Source organism: Mus musculus, chromosome 17 (genome assembly GCF_000001635.26).
Source record: "Mus musculus strain C57BL/6J chromosome 17, GRCm38.p6 C57BL/6J".
NCBI lineage: Eukaryota > Metazoa > Chordata > Mammalia > Rodentia > Muridae > Mus > Mus musculus.
This window is the reverse complement of record NC_000083.6, coordinates 27052177-27077327: the sequence shown is the minus strand read 5'-3', so window position 1 is coordinate 27077327 and position 25151 is coordinate 27052177. Positions and strand designations below refer to the sequence as shown.

Genomic DNA, 25151 nt, shown 5'->3' with positions numbered 1-25151 from the left:
ACACTCTGCAAGAGTGTGCCCTCTACTGGTGAGGTGAAGAAACTACACAGGTACTGAGACAGCCCAGGCAAGCAGACATGTTGGTCACAACACACCTGTGATCTCAACACAAGGGAGGAAGAGGCTGGAAGCCTGCAAGGTCCGGGTCAGTGGGAGAGACCATGTCTCAAAACAAGAGTCCACAGAACTGATTCAAAACTCCTCATCCGTGCACGAGTCCGTGGGTGTAAAGGTGGTGTCGTCCACGAATGGGAACTGAGCTCAGCGCCCATCAAGAGGTAAGCCAGTGAATAGACTTGCAACGGACACTCTACAGTAATTAGGGTCCAGCCACAGGCAGCAGGGGTAATTCTCACAGGACAGCATGACAGGACAATGATTCTACACACAGGCTATCTCTGTAACACAGGTCAAAACCGCCCTCATGTTCCTGGCTCTGTCCCTAGGTCAGAATGGCAACAAGCAGTTTAAACCAGGACCCTGAATGACAGAACCAACTTCTCCTGTGTGTGTATGCACGCGCATGTGTGTCTGTATATGTCTATGTTTGTGTCTCTGTGTGTGTGCTTGTCTGCTTGTCTGCATGTGTGCATACTGGTGTGTGTATCTGCATGTATGTCTGTTTGTGTGTCTGTGTGTATATCTGTGTCTCTGTGTCTGAATGTGTGTCTGTACGCCTGTGTGTATCTGTGTGTGTCTGTGTATGTGTCTGTGTGTCTTGTGTTTGCCTGTGTGTTTATCTGTGTGTATCTGTGTGTGTGTGTGTGTGTGTGTGTATCTGTATGTTTGTGTGTTGTCTGTCTGTCTGTGTTTTCACCTGCACATGTGGCAGCCAGAAGCTAATTTCCGGTGTCTTCCTTGATCCCTCTCCTTTTTGGTTTTTGGTTGGGTTTGGTTTTTCAGACTCGGTCTCACTGTGCAGCTCTGGCTGGTCTAGAACTTGCTATGTAGACCAGGAAATCCGGAGCTCCGCCTACCTCTGCCTTCAGTGCTGGGATTAAAAGCGTGTAGAGCCCATGGTCCACTGATCTTAACTACCTGACCACCAGGATTACAGACATGAGTCACCTCACCTGGCTCCAAAGTATGTTTTTGTTTGTTTTTGTGACACAGCTCCCTGCAAACTAGGCAAGAGCTCTACCACAGAGCTCCTCCACCAGAGCTTGGGGAGCACTCTGGAAGAGCAGGGGTAAATGCTGGAGGAAGAGCACCCCTCTATGGAAGCAGAGGAAGGCAACCTCATGCTCCTCCTCTCACTGGTCTGAGCCATAAGATGACCTCAACCCACTGAGTCCAGGTGTCTGTGCCTGAAGGAGTGCGCTCTGAGCTTCCTGAACGTCCCCTAATGCAAGGCTGCCGAGCCCTCCCCCACCGGTGCCCCCTCCCTCACGGGAGGAAAAGGGGAATGGGCTAAGGAAGGGAGGTACCACGTGGATCAACACCCGTAGCACAGAGTGGGCACCAGGGGGCTGAGCTGGTAGACGGCACCTCTAGCACCAGCAGCCTGGGCATCCCTTGCCAAGACTGGAAAGAATTCCCTGGACAAGCTGAGGCTTGGGGTGATGCAAGCGGTGGCTGGAGCTGAAAGAACACACGAGGAGCCAAAGCAGACGGGGCTTTACCGGTCCCACTGAAGAACCTAGAAGTCAGCAGGGACCTGGGTGGGAGCTCAAAGGGCACAGTGAACAATGAGCTGTGGGCAACAAGAGTCCTCTGCGGTGACAGGTCTCACCCCAAGACGGGAGGGCAGAACACCCGGGGCTCCCTGAACAGTCTGATAACCACCTGACAACTTCTAAATGTCTGCCTCGACACCCCCCCACACACACACACACATCCCACAGCGGTGCTAAAACCACAAATGGCAGGCCTCAGGCAAGTGAGGTGTTTCAGTCTCAGGTTGGAGCCCTGAGTCTGGTCCTGAGTTCTAATGCCGAGACTTGCACCTGCCCTCTGGGAGCTGCGGAGAACAGACCCTGTCCAAGACCAGAATCCTTCGGGCTCAGCAGGACCAAGTGGAGCCTGGGTCCCTGCCATGCTCGGCTGTACAGGCCAAGCCAGGGACGCCAGGAGGATCTCAGGAGTCCCTGTTCCCAAGCCCTGGGAAGTGACAGAGATGGAGGTGTGGGAAAGAAACCAGGCAAGGGGGTGTTTGTTCTTCTAAGTGGCCTTCTTGTTGTCAAAAGCTGGCCCCAGATTGTCTGCTGGAAGCCAAGGGCGTATCTTCCCCTACCGCACCCACTTCTCTGTCACCTTCCTGTCACTCCATAGGCCGATGACGGTACACACCTCTGTGCACAGTCCTTCCCTGTGCTGGCAGCAGCCAGGGGCCCCAGGGGACCTTCATTTTTTTCTGCTCTCTCCCACATTCCTCTCTCTTTTCTTCTTCCTCCCTCCCTCCCTTCCTTTCCCCACTTGCCCAAAGAGCTAGGAGACTGAAATTGCCAATAAAACCAGAAACACAAAAAGCCAGACTAAAATCCTGTCCCTGCAGAGCCAATGTTCTAGTAAGGGACACAAATGACAAACCAGAACACCAGAGGCTGGGTAGCTCAGCGGGCGACAGAGCTTAACTTACAAGCCTGGCTGGAGTTCAATCCCCAGACCAGAAGAGAAAGATTCCCTGAAAGTCATCCCCAGACCTCCACACGTGCCCTGTGACCTGCAGTGACGCCCATACACGGTAAAAAAATGTCAGCACCGGGATGCATCAGAAGTTCAGAACCATCTCGGCTTCGCAGTTAAATCTGAACTCACCCAGCTAAAAGCCTGAGAGAAATGGGCTTTGAGAGAGAAGGAGAAGTGAGTTACACAGAACACAGAGCATGCTGGGCTCAACTGATGCAGAAAACTAAACAGAAGAGGAACAGAAGTCAGAGAAAGCCACACCAGAGCCAGGGACCTTGAGCCAGGAGGAAGCTGAGCATAGTGAGAGGTGGGGGCAAGCAGGGCAGAGGGGACAGACAGCAAGTGAGGGGGTGAGGGCTGGCTCGTCACTAAGTGGAGGAGGCTGGTGTAGCCGGAGGGAGAGTGGACAATGTAGAACCAGGTATGACTGTAGTCGGGGCAGAGGAAGGCTGGTGGGGGTAGGGGGGAGGGCTCAAGGCTCACTCCCACACAGCTGCTGAGGCACACTTCAACCCAGGACATCGACTTAGACAAAGCCCTGACACAGCAGTGCAGTGATAGACACATGCGTGGGGGAAGAACTGCCTCGGGGCCCTCTGCAGGCCAGGGTCTCCAGGAGCAAGCAGCCAAAGGATGGAGTCCACCCCTGGCCAGAAGAGCAACTGCTCTGCAGACCCGGTGGCGTCACACTGGCGTGTTCCTGCCTGCTCGCACCACGCCCAGGCACCAGCTGTCTGGCGCATGGCAGCCTCAGCCCTTTAGGTAATCCACTGCTTGGCCCAAGAACAACCAGGTGATCCCTGTGTCCAACCCTGCCACTGCCAGGGCTGTGTTGCCTTCTACCATGGAGGATAGGAGGCCCCTTGAGGGACAACACTTGACCAGGCCACAGAATGAAGCCATGCTTGGGCCCTGGGGTTTTACCCAGGAGGAGACACACACACACACACACACACACACACACACACACACACACACACACCGCCAGAGGCAGGTGGATATTCAGAGTTGGCGAACACCTTTAATCCCAGCACTCGGGAGGCAGAGGCAGGCGGATTTCTGAGTTCGAGGCCAGCCTGGTCTACAAAGTGAGCTCCAGGACAGCCAGGGCTAAAAGTCCAGTCCCTTCACCTCACACATGGGGAAACTGAGGCACAGGAAAGAGTTCTCCTTTGAGCCTCTGAGGCCTAAGCAATTGTCTTTCCCAGCTTCTTTATTCCCTTTGAGAGAGAGAGAGAGAGAGAGAGAGAGACAGACAGACAGACAGACAGACAGACAAAGAAAACCCTGTAGACTTGTAAGGGTGAGTGGCAGGGAATTCGGGAAAGATTGGGCCCCTGGCCAGAAGTGGGTGTGCCAGGAAAGGGGGTGTGGTCTTGGATGGAAAAGCAGAAATGTACCACACTGAGTCAATGCAGTTGGGGTCGACACGGATCACAGAGGATGGTCTCAGGCAGACTGGTGTCAACAGACCTGGTACTAGGACCCTGTGGCCCGGGAGGGATGCTCACAGCTGGAGTGGAGGTCTTACCTCGGAACTTCTTGGGGGGGTTGTCCAGGTCCCCAGCTGCAGGTTCCACCACACAACGGTCATCCACCAGCCTAGGAGATAGAGCAGCCGGGTTAGAGGGAGGGAAGAAACTCATGTCCCTTGGAGCAGGGAACAGCAAATGGGATGAAAAACGACAGACAGACAGACAGACAGACAGACAGACAGACAGACAGGACAATAAAGTTCATACTTCCCAGTCTCAGCTAGGACCCAAGCTAGGGTCTGAAATTCCTTCTTCTAGCCATGGCTGGGAACTGAATCCTGCATCCCTGGAGGGTATCCATCCATGTCCCCTTCCCCACCTTCTGCCCATACACCCACCCAGGCAGGCATCGATCAATCAATCCGTCACCTATACTTGCACCTACCCATCCGTGCATCCATCCCTGCAACCACACATCCATTCATCCATGCACCCACCCACCCATCTCCCCATTTACCCATCCACCCACATGCCTCGGTCCATCTACCCATCCCTGCACCCACCCGTTTCAGGCCCTCTACCCCAGTCTCCAGGAGAGATGATCGCGAACCACTGTCAAGACCAGCTCTAAGCTCATCCCTGTGTAGCAACTGCTCCTGATTTCCTGCCAACTTCCCAGCAAAGCACTGGCCGTTGGCGGCATTTTACCAAGGAGAAGACTGCACATGCTTTGCCTGAAGTCACAAAGCAAGTATCAAAGCCCACGCCACTTCTGCACTCTTTGTGTTGGCTAACCAGGCCTTGAGGTGTGACCTCCACAAACTCTCTCCATGGCGTAGGATCCTTGCAAAGCCTCCAGTTGATCCCAGCATCCCTGGGTACTTTCATCTCTCCAGATGTGGTCACTGTACCCGTTGATGCCTTCAAACCACCATGTGGCCACAAGCTATAAACACACACACACACACACACACACACACACACACACACACACACAGCATCACCAAGCATCCAGGCAAGCACCTTTACCAGCTAAGCCTGCTGAGTTCTATGAGCCGTCTGTAGCAGGTCTCCCATGTGAATCATGTTATAGGGTCCCTGAATTCATGAATTGCGAATCATGTTATAGGGTCCCTGAATTCTGATTGACATTTGTCAATCAGAAATACCAGAGAGAGGCTGGTGACTGGCACCGCGAGTGGGAGGCTGGGCCCTTAGCCTGTGTCATTGTTGTCTGGCACTAACTCCATGCAGATGATATTGGAGTTCGGTTGGAACCGCCCCCTGGTGGCCAGCCTGAGGAGCTGGAAGGCTGCCTGATGTTTGCATATACTATTTAATTTTCTAAAACCACTTTGCTACTGTTTCCATTTTGCTAGCAGGGAGCCAGAGCCGGGAAAGGTTAACATCACAAGGCTGGACTTGGAAGGCAGGCTGCCCAGTGCTAGCAGGTGCTTCAAAGACCTCCACAGTGACAGATGGAGAAGGGGCCAGAGCATCCTCCACCTCCAAGCCTCCAGAGCTCTCTCCCTCCCCATCTGTGCACCTGTCACAAGTCGTGCTGGCCACACGAACAGCCCCAGAGGGCTTCTCATGTTCCCTGGTAACACCTACCTACACTCCTGACCAAAGGATGCTCTCTTTGGAAATCAAATGCTTTGGGAGCAATATCAGCCCAGCTGGGCTCCTGTTCTTCCACAACGGTCTTCATACAGTCCCCACCCCAGTCCATGACAACCCTGCTCTTACAAACACTTCGGCTAAAACTTCAAATTAATCCTCAGCCCCTCTCTTCCACCAGCTTCGGCTCTACGGTAGGGTCAAGGCTAGCCCGTGTTATATGAAGAGTCCCTGTCTCGGTGGGTGGAGAGGACTGGGGAGGTATCTCGGTTGGCTGAGTATTTACCCGGCATGCCTGGGTTCAACCCAGCACTGAATCAAACTGGGCACGGTGATGTATATCTGCAATCCTGGCAGGCAGATACATGTACGAGGGTCAGAATCAGGTCATCCTCTGCTACACAGTGAATTCTGGGTCAGCCTGGGCTACGTGAGACCCTGCCTCAGACAACAAGGAATGCTGAACCTAGCCTTCGCTCATCACTTCTGGCGCCAGGCCAGACAGGCCCTTCCTCTCTCAGCTGAACACCACTAACTGTCTCCTCTGCCTCCTCCCCAGCTAGCCTGCTCCCTACAGGAACCAAGGGAAACCAAGGTCTGGAGTGCCCCTGCTTAGCATACAGAGGTCCTGGGCCCCCTCGGCAGCATCGGAAACTGGTACAAAAAAATTAAAGCAGAAGTTTAGGCATGGTGACTCGTGCTTTAAATCCCAGCTCTCGGGAGGCAGAGGCAGGCGGATCTCTGAGTTCAAGGCCAGCCTGGTCTACAGAGTGAGTTCCAGGACAGCCAGGGCTACACAGAGGAATCCCGTCTACTCAGAATCCCCCAGAACCATCAAGCAAACAGGAAGAGGGGACAAGATGGCTCGATGGACAAAGGTGACTGCGGCCACACCTGACTGCCTGAGTTGGATCCACAGGACAAGCATGGTCGGAAAATCAGCTTCCTCAAGTTGTGCCCACATCTGCAGGAACATGCGTGTTTCTGACTTTACCCAGGCCTGCTCTGGTTCAGCCCCACAGCCTCCTGCGGGCTCCTCGAAGCTCCTAGGGCTTCACCCAGCCTCTTCCTCTCCTAGGCCTCCCTGCTCCCAGTCCCCTCACTTCCTGCAAGTCTCAGCTCAAAGGACCCACGCCTACAGAAGACCCATTCCTTTTAAAACTGTAGCCAGGTTTGGTGGCATACACCTCTAATTCCACTTCTTAGGAAGTAGAGGCCGGAGGATCAGGAGTCCCAGGTTATCCCTCACTACATAGTAAGCTGAAGGCCAGCCTGGGCTACATAATACAGGACTACCCCATAAATAAACAATATAATCTGTGCACTGCTTCATGGCAGGCTGCCCTCACCTTCCTTTGTTCTGGTTCCAACCTGGCACTCACTGCCATGATAGATGCGTAGATTCCACAAGGATGGGGGTATGTACTTTGCCCTCTGCATCCCCTGTGCCCAGACCTGCAGAGCAGGCCGCACAGAACGCATACTGAGTAGGTGAAATAATCCATTCTACCAGCAGTGGAGAGAAGAACATGAGACAGAAAGCAGGGTCCCTGACTCAGGGAGTTAAAGTCTCATTGAGAAGACGAGTCACACACTGAGAATAACAAGAGGAAGATAAAGCGTTGGCCCCAGCGGCGGTACCAGGGTGGTGGGTTTTGTCTGGATTTAGGATGGGAAAGGTCAGAGCGTAGCCTATCAGACCAGGTGTGCAAGAGCCCTGGAGCCGCTGAGGTCTTGAATAATGCATAGAATTTCCTGTAAGACATTCATGAATCACAGCAGCTGGCAGGCTCTCGGCAAAGCCAGAAAAGAGGGGACACAGACATTGTGCCGGGGGAGGGGAGAGACACTGACCAGGACCTACGAAAACCCCTGCCAAGGGTGTCAGAGCCTTCAGAAAACATGGAAGTCACAGAAGAGGAGGATACAGAGGCGCTTCCCAGCTTCCCACTGCCGGTATGCAAGGCCTCGTGGGACAGGAGGGAAGGAAAGGTTAGAATCCCCTTCCCAGGACCCTGCCCAGCATCCCTTGAGACCCTTTCCAGGTCACTCTTACAGGCCATGCAAATAAGCATACACATGGTTGCCTGCCCACGCAAGCCAGCCTGGTCTACTCAGGGCTATCTCTCTGTTCCCGCCCTCACTGGCTTAGCCTGACACCCATGTCCACACAGCCTAGGGTCTTCAGAGCAGGGAGGCCACATGGAGCTGCTCAGAGAGGAACCAGAGCCACACAGGTGCAAAGAGAAGCAGCCCTGAACTACAGGGCACAGAGCCAGCGGCAGCCATGGGAGCAGCTGCCCCCGCCCCTGAGAGCATGGAGGCAGAAAAAGGGGCGGGGGGGGGGGGAGGGACCTTCAGGGCACCTCACTGGTTCCATCCAATGACCTTCTGGAGCCTGTCTCAGGGATGAGACCCTGCTGCCTTTCTTTTTTTTGTTTGTTTGTTTTTTGTTTTTTTCAAGACAGGATTTCCCTGTATAGCCCTGGCTATCCTAGAGCTCACTCTGTAGACCAGGCTGGCCTCGAACTCAGAAATCAGCCTGCCTCTGCTTCCGGAGTGCTGGGATTAAAGGCATGCACCACCACCGCCCGGCTCCTGCTGCCTTTCTTTTAAGATTTATTTTATTCATTAGAGAGATGACTCAGTGGCTGCTCTTCCAGAGGACCCAGGTTTGATTCCCAGCTCCCACGTGGTGGCTCACGACCCCAAAGTACCCAGTGCCCTCTTCTGGCCTCCACGGGCACCAGGCACACAAGTGCTACACAGACACATACATGAAAATAAGTATTAAAAAATAATAAAATTGTCAGGCAGTGGTTGTACACACTTTTAATCCCAGTACTCAGGAGGCAGAGGCAGGTGGAGCTCTGGGAGTTTGAGGCCAGCCTGGTCTGCAGAGTGAGTTCTAGAACAGCCAGGGCTACGCAGAGAAACCCTGTCTTGAAAAACAGAAAGGAAGAAAGGAAGAAAGGAAGAAAGGAAGAAAGGAAGAAAGGAAGAAAGGAAGAAAGGAAGGAAGAAAGAAAGAAAGAAAGAAAGAAAGAAAGAAAGAAAGAAAGAAAGAAAGGAAGGAAGGAAGAAGGAGAAGGAAAAGGGGAGAAAGAAAGAAAGAGAGAAAGAAAAAAGGAAGGAAGGAAGGAAGGAAGGAAGGAAGGAAGGAAGGAAGAGAGAGGGGCTGGTGAGATGGCTCAGTGGGTAAGAGAGCTGACTGCTCTTCCGAAGGTCATGAGTTCAAATCCCAGCAACCACATCAGGTGGCTCACAACCACCCATAATGAGATCTGATGCCCTCTTCTCATGTGTCTGAAGACAGCTACAGTGTACTTATGTATAATAATAAATAAATCTTTAAAAAAAAAAAAGGAAAGAAGGAAGGAAGAAAAAAAAGAGAGAGAGAGCCAGGTGGTGGTGGCGCATGCCTTTAATTCCAGCACTTGGGAGGCAGAGACAGGCGGATTTCTGAATTCGAGGCCAGCCTGGTCTACAGAGTGAGTTCCAGGACAGCCAGAGCTACACAGAGAAACCCTGTCTCGAAAAAAAAAAAACAATAAATAAATAAATATAAATTAAAAGAAAGAAAGAGGGCTGGAGAGATGGCTCAGCGGTTAAGAGCGCCGACTGCTCTTCCAAGGTCCTGAGTTCAAACCCCAGCAACCACATGGTGGCTTACAACCATCCATAACAAAATCTGATGCCCTCTTCTGGAGTGTCTGAAGACAGCTACAGTGTATATAATAAATATTTAAATAAATAATTATAAAAAAAAAAAAAAAAAAAAAAGAAAGAAAGAAAGAAAGAAAGAAGGAGAAAGAAAGAGTGCCGGGCGTGGTGGCGCATACCTTTAATCCCATCACTCAGGAGGCAGAGGCCGGCCTGGTCTACAAAGTGAGTTCCAGGAGAGCCAGGGCTATACAGAGAAACCCTGTCTCGAAAAACCAAAAAAAGAAGAAAAAAAGAGAGAAAGAAGAAAGAAACAAAGAGTAATAATAAACTCATGTTATATGTGCAGGTGCCCGTGGAGCCCACAGGGGACATTAAGCCTTGGAGGAGGTTGTGAGCCTCCCTGTACTCCTGTTGAAAACTAAGTTCCCATCCTCTGTCCTCGGCAAAAGGAATATTTGCTTTTAACCACTGCTGAGCCCTCTCTCCACTCTAGCCATGCCCCTTTTGCTTAAATAGCATCTACAGGATCCAGGGTACCCCAACATGTCTCTCAAGTCTCCCTTCCACCACTCCTGAGCATTACAACTGAAGCAGCCCTGACCATGCTGCGCGACCTGATGAGGTGTGGGGGAGGGGAGGGATACCATGAACAGATAATGGGAAAGCCCTTATCAGATGGGCTGCCGGGGATACTGGGGACCAGAGACAGAGCCTGAAAGCACCAGACAGGTAAGTTACGGTGACAGCCTAGAAAAGTGTCCCCAGATTGCCAGCTGGGCCTTAGTCCCACAGACCCCACCCAGCCGCAAAGTGAAACTCCCTACATCCAACCACCCACTATCACCAAGGGAGGTGAGCACTGCCTCGCCCTGGCCTGCCTCAGCAGCTATGGCTGGAACACTGAGCCTGGGCCAGATGCCCAGGGTGGGTGGAAACCCACAAAGGCACCCCTACTCCTCCCCACCCAGTGGGACCGCATCTCTGGGTGTAGCTTTCCTATCCTCTCCCAGGTGGACAGCCACGTGTGCACACCTGGCATCCGAACCCAAGCCAACTGTAAAGCTACCTTCCCCTCTCTGGTCTTACCCTTCCACTAGGGTCCCTCCGTCTGAGGTCCCACCGTGCACCCTGGTCTTATTGTCAGTTCCCCTCATCTGCTCTGAAGAGCTTCACCCAAAGGCAGGAGCCACCTGGGCCACACAGCTAGTCAGACACATGACGGCCCTGACCCCAGTCAGGCTCAACAAAGCTTCTGTGGGATCCATGATATGCTGGGTGTGGCCTAGTCTCAGGGAGCCCATGCTCACCCTGCTAAATGCCCAGGGCGTAGGATCGTCGGGTCTACACCTGCCCACCAGGCCCCAGCCACACAGAAGCCCTAAAGACAGGCCCTGTGGCTAGCCTGCACTGCACAGCACAGGATGGAGGGATGGGGATCCTAGCAGGAGGAGTCCAAGGGAGAAACCAGCTTGCTCTGGAAAGCCATGAAGTCTCCCCTGGAATGTTCAAGGAGTCTGTACCCCACGACCTCGGGCTAAGAGAGGAAGATTGCATCCCAAGACCTGTGTGGGTGGCCCACTTGGCGCATGGTGGACTTTGAGACCCAGGTAGAGCCATGGGAAAGGCACTGGGGTAGGTTGGAGCTGGCTGGAGATTAGATAAGGAGACCGAAAGGCTCTAGATAAAAGCGGGGTAGTGACTTCTGCGGAACCTGACTCAAAGCCTACACCAACCAGCTCGGCCACCAATAGCATGGGACAGCAGGGAAACCCCCAGGAGTCCCCCTTCATCTACACTGGCCCTGGATAAGAGAACTATAACCAGTTCTGCACATGAGAGTATGCACAGTGGCTGTTCCCAGCCCAGGTCTCCTGACCTCAGCCAGTGACCCTGGGGAAGCCTTCCCAGTAGGCTAAGACCAGAGGGAGGAGTTAGAGGGGTCGGGGAGGTCATGGATGCACCTGCTGATAGGATCTGAATGTTAGAAAAAGAACCCAGGCTCATTGGCTAGGCTCTCCGGCTGTCATGTCCAAAAAGCACCCCTTTCTTACCTATGCCTTTCTGCACCAAGAAGCCACCCGTGGCATCCGATGGGCCAGGCAGCCTATGGGACATACAGAATTCAATAGCAGCATAGCCCATGGCTTCTAGGAGCTCAGAAGCAAGAGGGAACAATAAGACCTTGGCCTCAGTGAGGGAAACAAAGATGACAGAGCTTGGTCCAGCAGCCTGGGTACCAGCTCTGAGAGCTCTGCCTGAAGGCCTGGGTTCCTGGCTCAGGATCAGGTGGGCAGCTGTGTGCACGGAAAGACACATCTATAAGGGCCAAGGAGAAGAGAGACAAGGGGCAGGTAGTGGAAGAAGAAAGAAGGGATCGCTGTGCAGGAAAGATCCTTGGGTGCAGCCTTCCTCTCTTAGACCAAGGTCGTGGGGTGTAGACTCCTTGAGAATTCCAGGGGAGACTTCATGGCTTTCCAGAGCAAGCTGGTTCCTCCCTTGGGCTCCTCCTGCTAGGATCCCTATCCCTCCATCCAGTGCTGTGTAGTGCAGGCTAGCCACAGGGCCTTCCTAGCCCTTCAGGCCTGCGATCCGTCACTCAGACTCAATGCTCCGCTCCCCCGACAGTGACCAAGGCTGAGAAGCCTCAGCAGGGCAGAACTTCAGGCCCAGCACCCCACCTCCAGACTACCTCAGAATTCTCAGGGAAACTGAGTGGGTGACATGGAGTCCTCAAAACAGAAGCTGAGGACCAGACATCAAGTGGGAAAGCAAGAGCAGGGAACAAGCCCTGGATTTGGATACAAGGCTTCAGAGGCCAAACACTGGCCATTGTTGGACCATGAAGTCCAAGGCACAGTGAGGCCACTGGGCTACAGACTGAGCACATAGGATGCTGTTAGGGGCCGGCACTGTGGGAACACGCAAGCTTGCTCCTTTCTTTTGAGAAATGGTCTCACCATATAGCCCTGGCTGGCCTGGAACTCACAGAAATCCACCTGCTTCTGCCTCCTGAGTGCTGGGATTAAATGCATACACAGATGGATTTGGGGATTTGTTTGTTTGTTTGAGACAGGGTCTCTTGTAACACAGACTAGCCAAAAACAACCTAGGCAGCTGAGGCTGACCTAGAACCCATAATCTTCCTGCCTCTGTCTCACAAGTGCTGGGTCTACAGGTGTGGGCCAGCCACCATGGATGCAGGGCTTCATGCATGCCAGCTAAGCATTCTCCCCAATTGAGCCCCACTCCCCAGTCCCCAGTGGCCCCTACAGGTATCTTTTCCTGAAATGTAGATGATTCAAGAGATTCAAGGGTCAGCAGAGCCTATAGCGACTGACCGGTCTAGGACCACAGTCATAGCCATCCCTATCATTACCCAGAGATATTTGATTCTCCTCTTCTGCACCCATGTCACCAAGAAGTGTCCTATTGGACACCTGGAGACTGGCTGCAGCAAACACCACAAAGAGGAAGGGCTGATGGCCAGCTGACGGGGAGAGATGAGGGCCAAGATTTGCTAACCAAATAAACACCTGCTGCAGCTGGGGCTGAGATTTGTGTTTGCTGACCCTCAGCTCTGCCCACCTGCCAGCCGAGAGCCTCTGTACAGATGAGATCAGGCAGCAAGTCCCTCCTGTCACCTCAAGGACAAGCCCTAGCAACAGGAGTGCTACTCAGCCAACACCCTCCACCATTTAGGGGGACAACAGCAGACTGTACCAACTCCTCTCTTGCAGGCTCTGCGGCCTCCTCTGGTTCCTATCCCAGGCTCTCAAGTGTTGGGAAGCTCGGTGCCAACTCGGAGCAGCCTGGCCCTGGGATAGGCAGCCTGCCCGCTCTAGGGGCCTCAGAGTTCACACACCCACCCAGAGATGAAGCAGAAGAAATTCTTCTCCCTCCCTCCCCCCACCCCAGCCCCTGTTCCCAGGGAGGGGCCCCAGCTGTACATTCGATGCAGTCTAGAGGGCAGGGCTGGAAGTGGCCAGCCACACGGAGATCCCAGCTGTGTTGTGTGTACAAGATTATCGAAACCCAGAAACCTGCCCCCAGGCTGAGAGCAGAAAGCTGGTGTGTCCCCACCCTGCGACCCAGCTTCTCTCCCCACCCCCAACCCAAGCCACCACCCATCAGGCCAAGCTAGGGAGGGGACACAGGGTCAAGAATGTAGGGCAAGGCGGTGTGTGGGCAGCTGACTGAAGCAGGATTCAAGGCCAAATTGCTGGATTCAGCCTGAGACCCTAGAGTCCTGAGGCAGAAGGTGAGACTGGTTCTGTCCCCTGCAGACCCCTATGGTGCCCCTCTCTCTGTTCGAGTCACAACACGGGGACATCACACCCATGTGCCGCTGCATGGGACCTGTACCACGCCCAACCAAAAGGGTGGAGGCTCTCATTCCCACCAGCGAGCAACACTCATAAGCATGTGACATGAACTGGGTCAGACCCTCTTTGGCACAGTCCTGCCTCCACCAGCAGGGAGAAAGCATGGCCTGAACCTGGGAGCCAACGCTAGGTGAAAAGTAGGCCTTGCCTTCTCTGGTCTCCATCCCAACAACTAACCAGGTGTCTGGACCTGTGAGCTTCAGGATGCTGGGGTAGAAGTCTGAAGTTTGCCAGGCAGCCCGCATAGCGGGCAGGTACCAGGAGTGCTTTCGTGAGTCACAGAGCCTGCTACCATGTGATTCTATGCCACCACAACAGGGTGTCAGCTCAGGAGAGGGCGGACATGTCCTCGAGACAGGACACAAACAGGGGCTCAGCTTGGTTTGTTTGTAAAGGCTTCTGTGAGTGCTCACAAGGCTGGTGGCCCAGAAAAGACATCCCTTAGCCACAGCCGTGCCACCACAGACATTACTTGAGCTGTTTTGTATTTCCTCCAGGAAACATATTATGCTGTTGTTGCTGTTGTTGTTGTTGTTGTTGTTGTTTTAAATCAGGAAAAAAAATACAAGTTTTCAAAACCTGAGTCTGGCAAGCACAGGACTAGCTGAGGCTAACCCACTGCCTAGGGCTAAAGAACACAAGTGTAGCACCTCCTTCCACTGACATCACAATGACGCCAAGACCAATCTCAAACACACCTGGCAGGCAAGGTTCCCGAGCTGTACAACACAGTAGGACTCCGTCCAGAAACGATACCTGGCACCCAGTAGGTACTTCATGAAAGTTTGCTGACTGACTCGGGCCGATCAAGCAGACAGGCTTCCTCACCGCCTGCTTAGGGACCCAAGCCCTGGGTGCATACATGTGCTAAGGAGACCGAGCAGGACAGCACATACCCGTGACCCCATCCTGTGGGTCCCCAAGGCAAGAAGAACCATAGTTTTGAAGTCAGCCAGGGTTACAAAGCACGGCTGTCTCAAAAGCCCAGAAAGCTTAGTCTAAGAGGGGGTCTCGCCTTTGCTACACTCTTCAGTGATACGACCCAGAAAAGGCTTCAAAAATAATAATAATAATGCATACATGAGTTTAAAAAAATAATAAGTAACTTCAGGAGTCTTAAGACAATAGTCGGTGCTCTCCAGAGCTGAGTATCTGGAACTGGGAGACGTGCAATACAGTGCTAGAAGCTGAACCCGGGTCTTCAGCACGCAACAAGCTGTCCGCTACCAAGCTACATCTCCAGCCCTCTCTTCCGAGTATCACCCAGTCGCTTTGGTTGCCCTTAAACTTCCTCTGTAGCCCAGACAGATCTTGACCTTGCACGCTTCCTCTCAGTCTCCTGGGTAGCTAGGTTGGCAAACCTGGGCCACACACCCACCTGGGAACTACATTTTGTTTGGTTTGTTTGCTTGTTTTATATTAGCTAATAAATTTTTTTTTAGGATATCCTACATCCAAGACATTCCTAGGTACAGCTTGAGCACTTTAGAATAAGGTACAGGAGAGGTCTGAAGAGAGGGCTCAGCAGTTAAAACTATGTATGACTCATTATAAAGGACCCCAGTTCAGTTCACAGCACTCATATTAAGAGTGCTCAGAGTCACCTCTAACTCCAGCACCAGGGGACTCAGCGCCCCCTTCTGGTCTCCATGAGTACCCGCACTTACATGCACACACACACTCACTCACTCAGACACTAATGATTAAATCTTTTTTTTTCCCCTTAGAGGGGGTCTCACTATGTAGCCCTGGTTGTCCTGGGACTCACTCTGTAGACCAGGCTGGTCATGAACTCAGAGATCCGCCTGCCTCTGCCTCCTGAGTGCTGGGATTAAAGGCGTGAGCCACTATATCCAGCATTAAATCTTTCTTAAAAAGAGAGCATATGGCAGAGCATGGTGGCACACGTCCCAGCATTGGGGGGGGGGGGGGCAGAGGCAGGCAGATCTCTGAGTTCGAGGCCAGCCTGGTCTACAAAGTGAGCTCCAGGACAGCCAGGGCTATACAGAGAAACCCTGTCTCAAAAAAAAAAAAAGAGAGAGAGAGAGAGAAAGCCCTAGGTTTGATCCCAGAAAGGGGGGGGGGCAGTTACTCTGAGATAGCAGAGTTGTGGAAATATTCAGTTAGTGATGGAGTAGGAGCCAGAGAGTACGCTCCTGAGGCTCCTGGACCAGGGATCCTCATCTGGGAAACCAAGGCTTCCCACATACTTCGCCCCATACTTAGGGTCTTCACCTCCAGCGCCAACCCTCCCAAGATAGATAAGGACAGAAGGACAGAGAATGCCACAGGAGAGGCCAGGGTCCTCTTGATCCTGTGTGCTGACTGCCCATGGTAGGGTGACGCAGGTCCAGGAGTGCACATCCCCCTAAAAGTGATCCCAGGCCTATTAACGGCAGCAAAGTCTCCCTGACAGATACTTCTTCAAAACTGAGTTCACCTGCACCCCCAACTCAATTCCTGGGGGTCTGCAGCCACTCCGGGGACACTAAAAGGTCTCCAGGGGACCAGATGGGACCTAACAGGTCCACCCTGTGTTCGTTCCTGTGAGAGAGAGCTGGCCACAAGCCACAACCACCTTCCCCCCTCTTCCTCCCCAGTCTGCAGCGCCAGCTCTGGCCTCTTATGCCTCCACCTGGGTGAGGGGCGAGGCCAGCCGCGGCCACGCTTCCCTGCCAAGAACAGGTGTGGGCCTGCTAGATTCACTCCCCAGACCCCTCCCAGCCTCCCAACCCAGTTAATATACAATCTTCACGGGACCTCTAATTACCTGAGAGGCTTTGACTGTCTGTCTCCTTAAGTGCTCTGGCTTCAAGCCTCAAGCTGCTACACCTCCCAACTCAACCAGAGCCCCCTTCCAATCTCCCCAGCTGGACAAGCCTTCTGCCCACTAAGGCTGCCTGTCTTCAACAAATTCTCTAACTGAATGCCAGACACTGGGCACCAAGACAGGCCAGACGCTCCACCACATCAGGCCCAGAGTTCACGACCCTGGGCACCAACAGCCCCAGGAAAGGCTGCAGGAGCAGAGTTAAGGGTGAGGGGCAAGACAGACGTGAGTAAGAAGAGCAGAGACTCATAGAGCCATGCTCCTGGCCCTGGGGACTGTAATGATAATGCAGCATTGAAGGCTGAGGGTATAGCTCAGAGACAGTGCACAGGAACCGTACCTATGTGTACGGTTAGCATGCCTCAAACCAGGGTCCCGCTCCCAGCTCTGCAGAAAGGAAACAGAAGCATGGAGATTTTGGTTCAGTCAGATTGAGTATGCAGTCTCTTAGACTATGTGAAGACAAGTACCTTTGTAGCCCAGGCTAACCTTCAACTCCTTATATAGCAGAGGCTACCCTTCAATTTTGCCCTTCAATTAGTGATCCACCAGCCACTGCCTCCCAAGTGCTGGGATTACAGACCCCACTCCACAGGATCTACAGAATTCCTAAGGGACACGGTAAACGAACTGTCAATCCCTCTTCATCGGCTCTAAGCAAGAAGCAGGAAGCCCACGCCCACACATCCCCCATACAGTGCAGCCTCCATGGTCAACTCTGACTATAGGATGGGCACAGCTAGTTCATCAACTCTGCAAGTGTGCAGCATTAGCTGGGCCTACAGGGAGCCCACAGAGCCTGGTTTGCACCAAAGAAGAGTTTGAAAAAAAAAATGGTCACAGAAAACAAAAAACCAAAACAGGATTAATTCTGCCCTGGAAGGTGGGGTCTCAGCTCTTTCAAAAGAGGCTACTTGGGGCCAGGTCTCAGGGGGTGGGGCAGATTTACTCAGGGAGTCACAGGGGAGCAAAGGTAAAGAGAGCAGGGGGAGGCTCCAGGAAGCACACCTGAACTTTTGGTGTGTGAGAAAATGAGGTGAACAAAGATGAGGTCGAGGCCTGCACGCTGGGACCAGGCTGGGAAAGCACCTGCCAGTTTTCGAGGGGGAGTGGGGTTGGTACATAGGAAGGGGTAGCCTGGGGTCAAGGGCTCTCAGATGTCCCTGAGATCTGCCCTGAGGTCCAGGTGGACTAAAAATAGCAGCTCCTGAGGCAGGAAGGACCAAGAGGAAGAAAGTGTCCTGAGAACAGGGAGCTGGAGACGTGGATCGGTGCTTTAGAGCATCGGCCTCTCTAGCACAGGACCTGGGTTCATCCCCAACACCCACAAGGTGGCTCACACCCTTCTATAACTGCAGTCTCGGGAGAGCCAATGCACTCTCTGGCCTCTAAAGCCACGCAGCACCAACATGGTACACAGACATACATGCCTGCAAAACACATATACATGAGAGAGAGAGAGAGAGAGAGAGAAAGCGCCAGCAGAGGGATTCCCAGACAATGGAGGCTGCCTGGGGACAGGAAAAGGGACCTTAGATCCTTGGCTCTGTCAATCCTCAAGGTGATTAAATAGCATCTACCCTGTGTTCAGCCCTGAGCCAGACACATCAACAAAATGTGACTACTTCTGAGAATCTGCAGAGTTGGGGGGAGTCTGGGCTCCCACCTTTGGCTTTGCCACTCCCTCCCCAACACACACCCCATCCCAAGACAGCATGTTTAGTGCTGACTGCGCAGTTCCCCTGTAGCTCCCCAAGAAGGGCCCTGCCTGGCAGGGCTCTGAGCCAGGCCTGCAAAGATGCTGGCCCAGACGAGGCTCCACGCCTCAACTCTGGGCAACTTCAGAAGAGAAATCTGATGGGGAGATGTGTGTGTAGAAATTTCCATCTGACCCGGGAGGTGTGTAGGAGAGCCTGGAGGATGCTTGGAGAAGAGAGGGATGCTGGAACTCCCATCTCAGCCTCCTCAGGCAGAGAGGCCCTGGAGGTTTCTCCTCCCTACAGCACATTGAATTTCAACCACCAAGAGGAGAGAGCAAGGGAGCCAGGAGCCTCCCACCTGCAGGGCTAACTTTGAAAGAATTCCTGACACACTTCCAAAGCCCCCAGAGAGGAGTCACCCTGCCAGCAGCTGGATGGTGCTGACAACGTGAGATACCAGAACATTAGCCACTACCACCCCACCTGCCCGAAAATGGGACAGAAAGACCAGATCCGGGCTTGTGCGCTTCCTCCATCCCTGCAGCAACGAGGTGCTCAGGGTCTATCCAAAAAGATACTGGGATTCTAACCTCTCCCAGCTACCGGCCTGGCACCAGCATGGGATGGAATCAATTCCCTGCTTATCCAGCCCAGACCCCGGGGGGTGACAGCCAGAATTAATTAATGTTTGTAAAGTGCTCTAGAGAACCTGGGACCAGGGACCCAGGGGCGCCAGAGTAGCTACACAGGAAATTGACAAGGAGGGGGTGGCGGTGAGAGGGGGGCCAGCTGGCCAAGACCTGGACTGCCTGGACAGGGAGGGTAAAGAAAACACTCTGAAGAGGAGATGGGGCACAAGGAGAGTGAAAAGATGCTACCTCTCCAAATAAATAAATTAAATGATTAATTAAATAATTAAATAAACCGATTCAAGATGGGGCTATAGAGGTGAGTGCCAGGCTTCAGGCTGAGCCAACCCTAGCACCCCACCCCGAATCCCAAACAAGAACACCCAGGCCCTCTCCAACTCAGGCCCCAGCCACCTGCATAACCCGAGGACCACTTGCAGAGGAAGTCCGAACCCCTCAGCCATGAGTTAAGAAAAAGAGTGTGCCAGAAGTGGCGGGCTTCGTGGGCGCTGACGCCTTCTAGAACTCCCCAGGGCACCCGACTACTACCTGAGCAAACAACGCACTTCCTTTCTCTAAGAGAGGGGTGCCAGCGTCCCTTCGCTTCTGGAGACTGGGCTGTCCAAGCAAGCCTCTATCAAGGGCTCAGGGGACTGAACATTGGCAAACAAGCAGCTGGTACCGTGGTCCCGATGCCCCTCTCTTTGCCCTAGGCTCACTCACCCCAAAGTGCTGATGAAGCCATTGACAGAGCCCTCGGCGTACAGGGACACAATGTCCCCGATGTGAAGAAAGCTGGACATTTCATTCATGGCTTCGGCCCTCCGGGGCTCGAGGCGACGAGGTCGCCCTGAAGCGAGCTGCCAGGCTCGGTGCAGAGGACTGAGGCGCGCTGGGCGGAGAGGGGCGCAGTGCCACCTCGCAGCCCGGCGACCCGGACGATCGGGACGGCAGGAGTAGGCTGACTGCCACCAGAGAGCGAGGAGGCGCGGCGCGACCCGGGTCCGGGTGAGGAGGTGCCTGCGTCTCTGCGCGCTCGCAGCCCTCCAGCCCGGCCGGGCCCGCGCGTACCTGCAGCCTGGAAGGAGCAGGAAGTCTGGGGCCGCCACACACATGCAAATCCCGCCTGGGAGGCGGGGAGGCCACACCCCACCCCGCCCCCGCCGCGGCTCCCACGTGCACCCGCGCCCCAGGCTCGGCCTCTTCTACACCGCGCGCGTGCACGCCTGCACCCCCTAAAGCGCCCAGCTTGCCACCGGACGACCCCCAGGCTCTAGGGCGTTCTCTAGACGGCTTGTCCACCAGCACCGCGCTGCACTTCGGGGCTCTCCACCCTCGGAGATCCCCAGCTCGCCTAGCCTGCGGCCCACGCGTGGCTGAGCACACCGGGAACTTGGCCACGGTCACCCTGCGGCAACCGCGCCCAGCTGAGAACCGTCTTGCGCCTGGATGCGCGCTCAAGCCCTTAGCGTTGCAAATCAGGATTCATTTCTCTCAACATGAAAAGTCTTTTCATTGCACAATAGAAAGTGCTTTGACTTGGAGGGGAAATGAAGCAATGGGGTGGGTTTGGGTTTTTTTTTGTTTTTTGTTTTTTAATTGTCCTTGTTGGGGTTTCTCTCTCTCACTCTCTTTCTCCCCACATTCCTGTGTACAAAGAGATCCAACTTCCGAATCAGTTCAGCCGCTCCCTCTCCAGGAGGAATTGGCTCCAGTTTCTCTTGGCTCCTTCTGTCTTTGCTTTAAAATAAATAAATAATACTGGGAGGGGGAGAGCATTACCTCCTCTAGTTAATAGTGCACCCCAGCGCCCACTGAAACAAGTTCTCGTAGCGGGCCCTTGCTCACAAAGTTCAGCCCTCAAACTCATCGCCAAGTTGACTACTTTCTGTTCTGCGCCACGGAGGCTGGGCGTTTGCTTCCTCCTAGAGCTTTGGTTTGAACTCCTGAGATAAGAATGCGCCACCACCACCCCCTTTGGTCACGTTTGCTCCCTCCCACCCAGCCCCCCTTATTTCCTGAGGGGCGGGGATGGGGGCGTTTGTCCCTGGGAGAAAAGGAGGAGGGGACTGGAGACAGAAGCAGGAAGAGACCCAGGAGGGGTGGAGACAGCCGCCAGCCGTGAGACAGCTGCTGACCTGCACCGAGAGTTCTTGAGTGCAGGGGATTTTTACCAAGACCCTTAGAACTGGTGGTAGTGGTTAGCCAAGCCTTTAATGGGGAAGTAGAGGCAGGAGGACTGGGAGTTAAAGGTCGCATAGTAAGTTCGAGGTTTACCTAGGGCACGTGAGAGTCTGCCTCAAATAAATGTAAGAATGGGCTGGAGAGATGGCTGAGTGGTTAAGAGCATTGCCTACACTTCCAGAGGATCCAAGTTCAATTCCCACCACCCACATGGCAACTCACAACTGTCTGTAACTCCAGTTCCAGGAGGTCTGATGGTCTCACACAGATATACATGCAGGTAAAACATCAATGCACATAAAATAAAAATTAATTAATTAATTTAAAAAATCAAAACAGGGGCTGGTGAGATGGCTCAGTGGGTAAGAGCACCCGACTGCTCTTCCAAAGGTCCGGAGTTCAAATCCCAGCAACCACATGGTGGCTCACAACCATCTGTAACAAGATCTGACGCCCTCTTCTGGAGTGTCTGAAGACAGCTACAGTGTACTTACATATAATAAATAAATAAATCTTTTAAAAAAAGGGCCTGAAGAGGTGGCTCAGCAGTTAAGAGCACTGGCTTCTCTTCCAGAGAGCAGGGATTTGATTCCCAGCACCCACGTGGCAGCTCACAAGCATCTGTAATTCCTCTGCAGGCACTGGGGACATTCCTGGTGCCAGATATACAAGCAAGCAAAGCACCCACACACATAAAATAAATAAACCAAAGTCCTTAAAGACCCCCAAGAACATGGATCAAGTGAACTCCTACCAACTGAGTGACATCCCCAACCCTAAAAAAAATGTATAGTCCTCCTTTGCTCTCAATAGCTGTGATAAAACACCATTATCAAGAAGCGATCTGGGAGCCGGGCGTGGTGGTGCACGCCTTTAATCCCAGCACTTGGGAGGCGGAGGCAGAGGCAGGAGGATTTCTGAGTTCAAGGCCAGCCTGGTCTACAAAGTGAGTTCCAGGACAGCCAGGGCTATACAGAGAAGCCTTCTCTCGAAAAAAAAAAAAAAAAGAGTCGATTTTGGGAGGAGAGGATTTATTTGGCTCGAAGGTTCCAGTTGATCATAGGACTGCCTAGGCAGGAGCCGGGCAGCAGGAGCTGAAGCAAAGACCAAGACCACGGAGGAAGCCGCCTACTGGCTTGCTCAGTCTGTTTTCTTTTACAACCCAGTCCCACCTTCCCAGGGGTGGCATTGCCCACAGTGTTCACATCCATCATCAACCAAGAAACTGTTCCATACGTTTACCCATAGGCCAGGCTGATTAAGGTGTCTTCTGAGCTGAGGAGGGTCCTAATCCCAGATGGCCCTGGCTGTGTCAAGTTGTCAAAAAAAAACTGTATGGCATGTGCATCCAATAAGCTGCAAACTATTATTTAAAAGAAAAAAAAAATCTTGCCAAGCAGTGGTAGCACACACCTTTAATGACAGCACTCAAGAGGCAGAGGCAGGCAGATCTTTGTGAGTTCAAAGCCAGCCTGGTCTATAGAGGGAGTTCCAGAACAGCCAGGGCTACACAGAGAAACCTTGTCTCAAGCAAAAAAAATAAATTAATTAATTAATTAATTTAATTTAAAAATTCTTATCTAGTAAACTCTCCCAAAAAGAGATGACCACAGCCCAGAGAACCACCACCAGACAGTCCTGTCACCCACCAGGTTTCTGGGAACTGGAGTTAAAACTGAGACCCAGCACTCTCTAGTATGAGAGACAGTCAGGGTGTCTGGGTTCTCAGACGGTGGCATCAATGGCAAAAGGGCCAGACCCCAGGACAGATCCTCTTGTCTCTCATCCTTCCCTGGGGTTCCAGAGGGGCACACACATGCATTCCAGAAGCATCTACTGAAGTCCTACTGTGGCAGTTTGAATAAAAATGGCCCAATAAGCTCATATATTTGAAAATTTACCAGTGGATCTCTCAGGATTAGAAGGATTAGGAGGCATGGCCTTGTTGGAGGAAGTGTGTCACTGGGGGTGGGCTTTGATGGTTCAAAAGCCCAAGCAAGGCTCAGTATCCCACCACCACCACCCACCTCCCACCCGCACCCTCCTCCCATGCTTACCTACCTGACTGCCCGTCAGGGTGTAGCTTTCAGCTCCTCCAGCACCATGTCTGCTATGCCTACTGCCATGGTGATAATGACCCTCTGTAACTGTAAGGGAACCCTCCATTAAATGCTTTCTTTCATGGAGTTGCTCTGGTCATGGTTTCTCTGCACAGTAACAGGAGAGTAGTTAAGACGCCTGCTATGTGCAGGGCCTCTGCTCCTCCCCACTGTCTGATCAGACCTGCCTACTTCTCCTTCCCAGAGCTCGGAGGGTTGAACATTGGCTCTCTGGTGACTACTGCCACCGCCGCCAACTGTCTGGTCCTCCTGTGTCACCACACTCAGGCATGTCTCAGAGCCAGGCGGAGGAAGTCCCTCCACTCTGGGCCTGGATGCTCTGGGCCTCTGTGTCTCTGTCAACCAGGAAAAACTCAGAGGTAGGGAGCACACCTCCCATCCTGCTGAGAAGTCCAAAGAGGGAGGTCCATTGCCAGCCCCCTGCCACACCTACGGCCCCTAGGAACTCTGGAACAGGAGGCTGTTTGCACAGGCACAACCCAGGGATCAGGCCAGGCACCTGGTCCTGCCAAGCCAGCTCCACCATGAGTCCTTTCCTGAGTTCTGAGGTGGTGTTGGTTTAAAAAAAAGGAAAGCCAGGTTTTTGTTGTTGTTGTTTTTCATACAAGAGAGGTGGGGTCAGAGTGCAGTTGAGTAGTAGGGTGTGCTAACCATCTGAGAGCCTAGCCCTCACCCCTACTTCCAGCCCTGCCAAGAACCCTCTTTAAAGGAAAACCAGATGAATTATGGCTAACTCGGTCCATGGCCCTGCAGCTTGAAGCTCTCCGGGAGCTCCCTGCTGCCCACAGGACAGGATCTGCAGAACCCAGCCCAATGGGCCAGACCTAAAACTGTCTCTCCCTCCCCGATCTTGTATCCTCTGCAGATATCCAGGTGGCTTTCAAGAGGACACATACTGGGGCCCAGTCCAGAGTCCATGAATAATAGTTCTGGGGATGTGGCTCAGTCAATAGAGAGCTTGCCTAGGGGGTTCCATCCCCTGCATCACATTAGTCAACCTTGGTGTAATCTCAGCACACAGGAGGAGGTAGAGGCAGGAGACCAGAAGTTCCTCAGCGACAGAGGAAGTCCAAGACCAGCCAAGGCTTCCAGAGACACTGTCTTAAGACAGAGGAGGAAAGCCAGAGTCCGGGAGAGCCATGTGGCACACACTTCTACCCAACATTCTTGAAGCAAAAACAAGGATGCCTATGAGTTTTGGTCCAGCCTGGGCTACATGGTAAGATTCTGTCTCAAAAATATCAATACATGGGCTAGAGAGATGGCTCGGCAGTTAAGAGCACTGACTGCTCTTCCAGAGGTCCTGAGTTCAAATCCCAACAACCACATGGTGGCTCACAACCATCTGTAATGAGATCTGATGTCCTCTTCTGGTATTGTCTGAGGACAGCTTCAATGTACTCACATAAATAAAATAATCCCCAGCACTTGGGAAGTAGAGGCAGGCAAATTTCTGAGTTCAAGGCCAGCCTGGTCTACAGAGTGAGTTCCAGGACAGCCAGGGCTACACAGAGAAACCCTGTCTCGATTAAAACAAAAACAAAAAACAAAGCAAACAAACAAACAACTTCATACTTTCAGACAGAATCTTGCTTGTGCTGCCCGGGCTAACCCTCAACCTGGTCTGTAGCCCAGGTAGACCTCAAACCTGTGTGTGACCCTTCTCCAATCAGATTCTAGAGCCTCAGAGACTGCAGGCCGACGTTACCACACCCGGCAGTTTCACGCTGTCCTTCTTTTTTCATCTTTTTTTTATTCCAGACAATGTGAGTGCAGAGCTTGCAGCCAAAGCAGGACAATGTTCAGAAATCACACCAGAGGGTGCCCACAGGCAGACCCAGCAGGAGGCCACTTCCCGCTGCAGTTCAGGTAGAGATGACAATGGGGGAGGGGAGCTCAGACTATTCCCCGAGTTCT

At 53.0% G+C, this 25151-nt stretch overlaps 1 protein-coding gene across 2 annotated transcripts in view; it reads right to left on the bottom strand.

Annotated features, from left to right (window-relative positions):
- The window catches only part of Itpr3 (inositol 1,4,5-triphosphate receptor 3), a 65222-nt gene extending 44896 nt beyond the window's left edge, over positions 1–20326 (bottom strand). Inside the window, exons 1-2 of one of the 2 annotated variants that reach the window (XM_006523712.4) lie at positions 19654–20326; positions 4160–4230 (exon numbers count right to left, since the gene is read on the bottom strand). In XM_006523712.4, the coding sequence (XP_006523775.1) occupies positions 4160–4230; positions 19654–20045 (463 nt within the window). In that variant the 5' untranslated portion in view covers positions 20046–20326. The remainder of the gene's footprint in view (positions 1–4159; positions 4231–19653) is intronic. The other variant, NM_080553.3, reaches the window with a different exon arrangement.
- Between the last annotated feature and the right edge of the window lie 4825 nt (positions 20327–25151).